We start from the raw sequence: 10635 nt of genomic DNA on the forward strand, positions 1-10635 counted from the left end.
TCCAATCTTCGAAGAAACTGGTAACAATCGATGGTAAAGAGAGATCTCGACAGAATACCATAACACCAACACAACAAAGAGTCTCTAAAAAACCTAGGAAGTCTAACGAGCAGATTAGGTCATATAGCAATGTCACAAAAGCATTCAAGGTAGCGGTGGCACACTGCATAAGCAGACGTGATCGTCAAAAAATTGGAACAATCAGTGAATGAGGCTTCTATAGGAAGTCAAAATCAACTTGTGCAGTTCCATAAAATAAAGTTTATCGTAGGGACCCTGTGGTTGGACTGTGCTGACGAATATACCAAGAAATGGACTGCTAATGTTATGAGGGCTATTGAAGGTCTATGGGAGAGAGCCGTCTTGACTGTAATTGATTACAATAACATGCCTAAGCATCCCATAGTCCTTACCCGTGTCCTCGAGAGAGTGGCTGATAAGGCAATTATCAGAACCCGCATAATGAAACAGAACCAACTTTAAGACAGAAGACAGATTATTGAAAAAACTCAAGATCAGGGGAGATGAACATTCTAGTCGAGGGCTGCTCATTCCAAGACATATCCATCATCATCATCATCATAGCCTTGCAATTCCATGGGATTATGGCTCACACCTGGGCGTATAATAATCCTTTGTTTAGAGGTGGATTATTCCCTTTCGTTCATTATAATTTACTGTATTTTCGCGGTTGTGGTGATTTCCTTTCATTTTTTTCGGTGCCTTCATTGAGCTTTCCAATCTATAACCTTTATGGTTCTTACATTGTTTTCCACGTCATCTATCCATCTTTTTCTCGGTCTTCCTCTTCTTCTGGTGGTTCCAATCAGAATCAACATAGTGAGACAACTCAGGCTGATGCTCATTGTTCAGAACATCGTTTCTCTACATTCTTCTTCTTCTTCCTCTTTATAAACAATTCTGCTTGTTCATTGGCAGATTAATACCTATATGGAAGGTTTTTGCGCGGTCGTCCGATACTGCTTTTGTCGATTGGTGACTTATCTCTTGCTATTTTGACGACACGGGTCTCCTTCATTCAGCTTATGTGGTTATTCCATTCTTTTTTTTCTATTTGGTGTCCATTTATTTATACACTGTGCGTTACATTTTATTCTAATGTCTTCACTTCTCTTTCGATCTCTCAGTGTATTTCCTGTAATTCTTATCAGTACTCTCATCTCTGCCGTTTTCAGTAGTCTTTACGTTGTGGCTGTATCGGGTCTTGTTTCTGAGGCATATGTCATTATTGGTCTTACACTGGCTTTATAAATTCTTGACTTCATCTCAGTGTTAATGTGTCTGTTTCGCCATATAGTGTTATTAAGTCATCATGCCAGTCTATTTGCCTTTTGTACTTGATTTCTCACTTCTTTGTCCAGGTTTGTTTTTTTTTTCTACATAAAGGGGTTATATAAAAGGATATTCATAACATGTCCAATAGCTTTCAGTAAGTATTTGCAGTTCACCAATCGAAGGGACTTCTTGCTTCATATATATATATATATATATATATATATATATATATATATATATATATATATATATATATATATATATATAATGGTCCTGTTCTAGTAAACGATTGTTGAAGGCTCAGTCAGACCAGCTTGTATTGTATTAATTTAAGGTTAAAATCAAAAACACACTGCAACACATGGACAACTAACACTGTAAAAGAGTTTCGGTGTACTACATCCCACTACTTTTAAATTAATATTAACATTTTGATTTTGGGTAGGGGTAGGTGGACATTTTAGAATTATTTTTTTTACTGACAATTTTTCAACTCCAGAATATGTGTTACCTGTCAATTTTTTAATATATAAAATATATAAATTCCCCGATATGCTTATTTTTTGTCCAAAGTTAATATTTAAATTTTGGAACTTCTTTTAACATGGGTAATCAAATTTTACTTACATTCTACCAAAAAACTTGATATAAGGAAGGAAGGTGAACAAAAATTAGTTAGAAGAGAGGGGGGCAAAAGGTTCTTGAATGGACTGCTAGACTAGGTAGCAGCAGTAATAAAATTATAAACACAATGTAGCAAAGTAGTAGTATTGCTTGCTTGCTAGATTGATGGTTACTAACATAAACTAACTGCATGACAATAATCACAATAGTTTTATCTATATCGTAATATTATTAATATTTGTTTTTAGTATTCTTTACTGAAGTAATTGATAGTCTTACCAGAGGTTTCGACGACAATCTATTATGCGATAATCTTATTCTGGAAATTAACTCTTCCCGATACGCCTATAACGTTACTGTGAAAGAGGTGAATATCATTTTCCTTTTTATTTAGCTTGTATTAAGACATTCACACAATCTTAACTTTTATGCATTACTGCTTATATAATATAATAGTATTAACGATAGCATTACACATTAGTATCGAGATCACACTTATTGCCTGTTCTCACACCTATTCTCATATTGCCTATTATGCTCGTATCAGTTTATTTTATATTTTATTCATGGTTCAAGAAACGTCTATCTTAGAATTGCAGAGAGTTTGGTGGGTCACGATTTGGTGGGCAAAGATAGCTAAGAAGATTACTAGATGATAAAATGCGGATGCCAAGGACCAACAGGAAAGCAACTGAAAACATGATGAGTAAATTTGGAGTGTGGGGTCATTGGAAAAATAATGAGTCCATTTTATTAATATATGTGAGATAGTTTATTGGAAGAAGTTATCAAGTTTTTCAAATGAACTTAAACTGTAAATGGTTATAATTGGCTGTGAGTATTAATACTAATTTGACAGTTGACTCATTTGGCCTCGATCTTGCAGACATTAGCTATGTTTGAGTGAAACTATGAGAGATGTTGTACTTTCGAGTTGATATCAAAATCCGATCTTTCTTTGCTTATGTGGTTAATTATAAATAACGTTTCTCTGATCTTCCATTAACTCGTTAATTTTATTATATTCTTATTGCTGAATTCTCTCTTTTTGATTTTCCTCTTTTTGTTGTCCGTTTCTTTCATGATTTGTCAAACTCTCTGAACTCTCCGAAGAATGGAGAACGAGCGAACTAATTCTACTATTCAAAAAAGGAGATAACAAACAGCCAGAAAACTACAGAGGTATAAAATTGTTAAATACTACGTTAAAACTTACAACTAAAATTTTACAAGTGCTAATAAATCAGAGGATAAGTTTAGCAGATGAACAACAGGGTTTTCGTAGTGGAAGATCGTGTACAGATGCAATATTCGTTATAAAGCAAATTACTGAGAAATCACTAGAGTATAATAAACCAGCATTTCTGTTGTGATTGACCTAAAGAAAGCGTTTGGTGAATTTGGCTCTTCAATTTGATCATGGATGAAATCATCAAAAGCGTTAACAAAGGAAGAGGATGCAGAATGGGAAACAAAGAAATAAAAATACTCTGTTACGCAGACGACGCAATATTGATAGCCCAAGATCAAGATAGTCTGCAAAGACTGGTCCACAGATTTAACATAAGAGCAAAAGAATTTAATATGATAATCTCATCTCAGAAAACTAAAACAATAGTAGTCAGCAAAGAACCAACCAGATGTAAAATAGAAATCGATTGCATCAGTATTGAACAAGTAATGAAAATAAAATACCTGGGAATTACACTGTCTAGCTATGGATGGAGACCTGAACAAAGAAGTGAGACATTAAGTACAAAAAGCAAATAGACTGACAGGATGCCTTAATAACACTATATGGCGAAACAGACACATTAACACTGAGATGAAGTCAAGAATTTATAAAGCCAGTGTAAGACCAATAATGACATATGCCTCATAAACAAGATCCGACATAGCCACAACGCAAAGGCTACTAGAAACGGCAGAGATGAAAGTACTGAGAAGAATTACAGGAAATACGCCAAGAGACCGAAAGAGAAGACCGAAGAAGAAGACATTAGAAGAAAATGTAACGTACAATGTATAAATAAATGGACACAAAATATAAAAAAAAAGAATGGAATAATCACATAAGCAGAATGGAGGAGACCCGTGTTATCAAAATAGCAAGGGATAAGTCACCAATAGGCAGAAGAACTATCGGACGACCGCGGAAAACATGGAGTGACAACCTTCCATAGAGGTATTGATCTGCCAATGAACAAGCAGAATTGCTTATAAAGAGGAAGAAGAAGAATGTAGAGAAAAGATGTTCTGAACAATAAGCATCAGCCTGAGCAGTCTCGCTATGTTGATTCTGATTGGAACCACCAGAAGAAGAGGAAGACCGAGAAAAAGATGGATCGATGACGTATAAAACGACGTAAAAGCCATAAAGGTTATGGATTGGAAAACGCAATGAATGTACCAAAAAAATGGAGTGTTAGTTGTTTTTAATACTGTTGTGGTGTATTTATTTCCTTTCCTTTTTAATTTGGCTGATACATATGATATACAACTTTTAAAACAAAAAAAAAATGTTCTAGGACCCTTAGCTGCCAATATAGCTTTTTTTTAAATCACTGTTACGTTAATTACCAACATGTTTTTAACAACTCTTAGCAAACAAAATTATTAAAAATTGTTTAAACAGGAGTGTTGTAAACAAAGAGTAGTTTGCGTTTCGAATAGAGTAAAAGGAGTTAGAGTAACCGACTGAAGTGCCAGCCGAGCTCTTCAAAAAGTAAAACACAGTTTCAAAACACAGTGTCCGTACACAAGTCCGTCTTGCATGGCATATGTCTTGCCTAGCCTGATCTGTTTACATCAGAGCTATTTTTGTGCAATCTTGAGATACCACTTTACGCGCTATCTCAGAGTGAAATATATGAAAACATTAACTTTAGATATTTCACTCGGAAATTTCAGTCCAGCCTTAAATATACTCAAATATAAATCACAAATTATTATATCCAATAAATGACATTTACAGTTACACAATAGGATTAAATTTTATTCTGAACGATAAATTTTGTTATATTGGCAACACGAATTTTGACGATACATTGCATCAAAATAGCATAAAAAATAGAACACGTTCTAATTTTTCGTCTAGCACAGATATTGCTTGGAAATATCGGGTGGACATGGGCAGTTGCATTATCTGTCTTGCATAGCTCTTGAATAGCATGAAATTGCATAATGTAAAGTCGACTTTAGTGGTTGTGAACTTATTGTTTAAGTAAATCGTGGCAATGAAACATTGGCTAGCGTAAATCTGTCAGTAGTATGTAATAATAACTAACATTAAGTAGTAACTAACATTTCGCAGACCGCTACTGAATGAATGCCACAGCTTCCAATCGTTTTACCGGTGGTAGAAGTCCAGTGACCAAAAATATGTTGTTTCTCGTAAATCACCATAATTTGAGTTTTTTGTACGCTAGCCATCCATATAACTATTTCGAGAAGCAGTAAATAAGCAATAGACAAAGATCGTGCAATTAGTTGTCGACATTCAAGGAGGAATGACACTTAGAGAGAGAAATATATTGCGCCTACTGCGTGTAACTGATATTCTAAATAGTAGGGGCGATTTTCAAGTAAACGAAATTGTGGATTTTTGTGTGATTATCAAATGTTCAATTGCTATATATTGTAGATTTGAGATTGTTTCTTCTTCTTCTTTTTGTGTCATGCTTTCATGCGATCTGTCCAATATTTAATAAATGTGTTTTTCGCCCGAACCATCTTTTTCCTTCTATTTTGCCCTTAATGATTAACCTCAATAAGCAATATTTAGGCCTCCTCAATATATGACTCAATTATTGAACTATTGACTTTAATAGTGTTGATCAGTTCTCGCCTGATTAGTATAGATTCTAACACAGGTCTTTTTATATATTTTCATTGTATTCATTGTTTACTGCGTTCAAGAGAGTTTAAAGATCTAGAATCTTTGACATTATGACTGTATCATCGGCGTATCTGATAATATTAATGATTTCTCTATCGATTTTAACTCCTTCGATACGATTATTTAACGCTACTTTCAACACTGATTAGAGTAGATTAAGTATAGATGGTATGTTCTGTTGTATTCTGAATAATATTCCTGAGTGTTTCAATGTGATACAGCGTATTATAATTTTTCCGGAAACCTGCTTGCTCTGGTGACTGGTATATTTCGAATATATTTATTAATCTGTTAATATCTTAAGTAAAAATTTATATATTTGGCACAGGAGACTTGACATTAGTCTATACCTTACTTTTCCTTTCTTTTTTGTATATTAGCAGAATAATAGCATCTTTACAATTATTATGTGGTATTTTTGTTTGCTGTGCAAGACATTTATTATATAATATTATGAAGTTTTAGTGCCATCTCTATTTATTTTTAAGGTCTTGTAATCCTGCTTTTATTTTAACTATTTATGATCTGCTATAAACCGCTCGACTGCAGCCAATTGGCTATGTGCAAGATATGGTTGACTGTTTTAGGTCATGTGCCAAAGAGTCTGCAGCTCCATGAAATATTTCTATTATATACAGGTGTCTGTTAACTTGCGTATGTCTAGTAAAGAAGTCTGTTATGATTTTGAGCTCATTTCTGCTTGTTTTTCGCAGTACTTCAATCCTTTTAGCGCATGTCCGTCCAATAAAAACTTTACCATAAGTTGGCTAGGTATACTTTATAGTGCGAGTTATGTTGTGGTCAAATCCAGGCTTTTTTCCGGTCGCGGGCGGTACTTTTTGTCAATCCTACGGCCGACTCTGGGTCGTAGCTGATTCTTTTCTATCAAGTTCATCAGCTCTCTCATTGCTGAGTATTCTCTGATGACTTGGAACCCATACCAGTTTGATACTGATTCCGCTAGTCTGTCGAATTCTCGGCATTGTCACATTAGCCTAGAGGTTACCTTAGACATTCTGAGAGCCCTCATCTGGTAATTTCAAGAGCATCAATCCTCAAATCTAACATTACTTCAAGTTACTTTACCCCACTCACCAGATTTAGATTTGTATCATTTTGGCTTAAAAGACCTAATTCCTCTAAATTTCTCCTTCTGGTGAATATCATGATTTTGAAGTCTATTCTGTAACTACAGTCAGGTCTTGCCGAATTATATCTCAGACTGTGGCAATAAATTTACCATGAACTAAGATGACCATGTTATCCGCATAGCCCAGGACATATCTGTCGTTGCTGAATCTAGTTATCAACCCATCCATGGCCAAATTCCTCAAGAGGGTAGATAAGACTTCTCCTGAGGATAGCTACTTGTGTTGACACTGTATCCCCTATTAACGTAGCGTATATCATACGGCTCCTCCATTGAGATATTTTCTATCTGCCTTGAGCGTACTTTCTGGATTTTCCTCTTCTTTATCCTCTGTCGTGACCAGACCAGACCATTTTTTATCGTTTTTCTACCGTTTTGTGATAAACTCTACTCTAGATTTTGGACTTCTACTCAATTTTAAGAAATCCATTTTTATATTCAATAATTTATTCTTATTTTTTAACTTAAATTCCCAATATTTTTCTTAGACTATTTTCTTAGCAACATGCAATGCACCCTAAAAGTTTTTTTTTGTACTCAAGGAATGCATACAGAACTGAAAACTTTTCTAGACATACCTAAAAAACATCGGTTTGATTCAGAAAAATATTTAATTTCACTGAATTCCAAAATACAGTTAAAATAGTAACTTTGATAACTAATGACGTATGGATAGAAAAACAGAAGAAATGAGTAAAAAAGGGTCCAGAAGCCAAGTCTGACGCCCGAAAAAGCATAAAATATGACAAAAAGAAGTCATATTGACCTCAAATTCAATTGAGTCTTTCTTGGGACCAAGAGGCACCTCTGTATCAAGTTTAAATACTCTAGGGTTTCTTCTTCAAGAAAAAGAAAACGCATAAGAATAAGAGAAGAAAAATGATGCTTATAGATCAATAACGTTGTTCTTTGGATCAAGAGGAACCTATGTACTAAGTTTCAAGACTCGGTAAGATGTTTGCTTCAAGAAAAAGAAAAGGAATGAAAAAGAAGAAACAGAACTATTGACCCAAATTAAATAGAACTTTTCCTTATAGCATGAGAAACCTATTACCGAATTTCAGGACTCTAGAACTTTTACTTTAAGAGAAATAAAGAACAAGAATAATAACAAGACTCATTGACCCCAAGAGTTTTTCTCCAGTCGTTCCTATTCATCGCCTTTCACCGCTAAACATCGATGTTATCAAGGAACCTTGTTCCTCATCTTCTCTGACCAATCGTTCTATCAAGGGGAGTCTTTCTAGCTGATTCAGTTTGTTTTATCCATATTGATATCAAAGACACCTTAATAGGGTTCTTACATACACGAAGAAGAACCTATGTACCAAATTTCGAGACTCTAGAACATTTCCTTCAATAATTCAGTCGCATAGACAGACAGACGGACAGACAACGACACGATTTCAGTAAAAATCGGTCGGTAAATAAGAAGGGAAATTCATCCTTATAATCAAATTATCACTGACTTGCTCAATTTATGCCAAAAGTATGCAACTTACATTACATTCATTAACAATATCATGCTGACGCTAAGTTAGAATTTTTCCCCATATAAAGAAGTATGTTTTTATCTAGCCTGACTGTGGAAGTTTTCGTATAAAATGTTTAGATTTTATTATATTAGAACCGTGGTGCTGTCAGTTGTGTATAAACATAGTTAAAAGTTAACATATGTAGCCCTTAGTAGATAAAACTGTTTCTAATTTATTAATTTATCAAAATAGACATTGAGAGTAAAATTTTAATTTTGTATACATTTTAGGTAAACTTCAATGTTGTAAAAGCTATTTTATGTATTTCCTTAAGGGAGCCTATTGGTGTTCAGTATTACTCTCACTTGGCACGTTTGTTGTCATACTTTGCTCCTGTCCTGAAGAATTACATCCGTAACGAAAACGCCATGGTGGATTGCTTGCAAGCAGTACAGGTAACTAACTGATTTGTATTATTTCTTCTTTACATTTTGCAGCATTCTTTATTTGTTTTACGTTAAAAAAAAGTGTTTTTAATCATAAAACGATCATTTCCTCTCTTTATCAGCGTTTGGAACATAATCTAAATGGATTTTAGTTTTTAGGTTAGGTTAGGTTATGTTTAATGTCAGTCCGATTTTATTCATATGTCCCTTGAGGTGACGGTGTCTTGCTAGGAGACCTATGCTAATTTGTAGATTGTTTCTATTCATATCTAGTAGATCTTTGGTTCTCTTCTTCGAAGGTTCATGTATAAAGCCTTCGAATGTTTGACCCACTTTTTCGTACGAGTTGTTACATTTTATCCGTTCCACCCAGTCAGATATCGTTCTTTTGACTGTGCTTCTTGCTATGCCAATGAAAAATTCTGGACCGATGAATGTTTCATTTGTCTCTTCCCTCACAAGTAGGTTTGCCTTTCCATTCCCTATAATATCAGTACGTCCAGTTCCACACTAACTAGTAGTTAATTGGATTCGATTCCAGTGCGTTTAATGTCACCTGGTTATCCGGTATATTTTTTGTACCCTACAGCTCCTGTTTATTAGCTCCTGCAGGCACATCTCTATAGCATAAATTTCTGCTGGAAGATTTTGGAGTGATTACCTAGGCTTTCACTAATGCGTTTCCCTCCGATTACTCCAGCTTCGATTTTTTCATCGTTTTTAGTGATGTTTTTATGCCAACATAGATCTGCCCTTATGAGGTTTATTTTAGTTTTTATTATAGTTAATCGAAAACACTAAGTGGCTTAAATATTTAAGAATAAAAGTTAACATAATTACGCAAAAAAGTGTAGGAATCAAGAATATAGCCAAACATTTTGAATGAATAATTTTTCCTTTTTTTTAGGAAGTAGCCGCATGGAACGAAATAATTTCTTCTTTTTTTTTTAGGAAGTAGCCGCATCGAACGAAAACATTAAAGAAAAGTGGGTGATTGCAATATTACAGCACATGTACGATAAAGATTATATAAGCGAAGAAGTTATACTGGATTGGTTTAACAAATTAGAAAACAATAGCACCTTCAGCAAGCAAGTTAAACCATTTGCCGATTGGCTCAAAGAAGCAGAAGAAGCATCCAGTGACGATGACGATGAGGATGAAAGCGATTAAATTGTTTTTAGTTTATATTAATTACGTAATAAAAATGACTATATTTTGAGATGTTTTATTTTTGCATTAAATAATTATTATCACACATAACATATTCCAAGAATAAAGTATTGAAACAAACGATAATAATCTTCAAAGTAACTCTAACTCAAACACTTAAATGGTTTTCTTTTCTTTCTATCTTGTGCTAGGTTTCTCCAGTTTTGTACTCCTAACAATCCCAAATCTTTTTTAACGATTCCATCCCTTTTCTTCATGGTCGTTCTCTTTTACTTTTTGTGTCAGCTTCAGTATTTATTATTGCTTCGGGGACTCTTTCTTCCTGCATTCCAGCTACGTGTCCGAGCCATCTTAGTCTTTGAACTTTCGCAGTGTTTGAAATTTTTTGTTGTCCATATATTTGCATTATTTCATTATTTGTTCTTCTCCAGATATGCCTATCTTTTATACCTCTACAAATTCTTCTTCCCATCTATCTAGCTTCAGTTCTAGAGGTATTCTTATAGCTTAGGGTATCTTTCGCTCCCATCTATCTAACTTCAGTTTTATGGTTTTGCTTACGATTCAGGTCTC

The 10635-nt window shown here is 34.3% G+C and overlaps 1 protein-coding gene across 1 annotated transcript; it reads left to right on the top strand.

Moving 5' to 3' along the window:
* Nucleotides 1-2168: 2168 nt before the first annotated feature.
* Nucleotides 2169-10111, top strand: LOC140431783 (translation initiation factor eIF2B subunit epsilon-like; the record flags this gene model as incomplete). Its single annotated transcript, XM_072519665.1, has 3 exons — nucleotides 2169-2287; nucleotides 8734-8898; nucleotides 9841-10111. Coding segments are annotated over 3 exons (506 nt in total), but the record flags the coding sequence as incomplete, so codon positions are not given.
* Nucleotides 10112-10635: the final 524 nt, after the last annotated feature.

The sequence above is a fragment of the Diabrotica undecimpunctata genome, unplaced genomic scaffold (genome assembly GCF_040954645.1).
Source record: "Diabrotica undecimpunctata isolate CICGRU unplaced genomic scaffold, icDiaUnde3 ctg00001989.1, whole genome shotgun sequence".
Taxonomy (NCBI): Eukaryota; Metazoa; Arthropoda; class Insecta; order Coleoptera; family Chrysomelidae; genus Diabrotica; species Diabrotica undecimpunctata.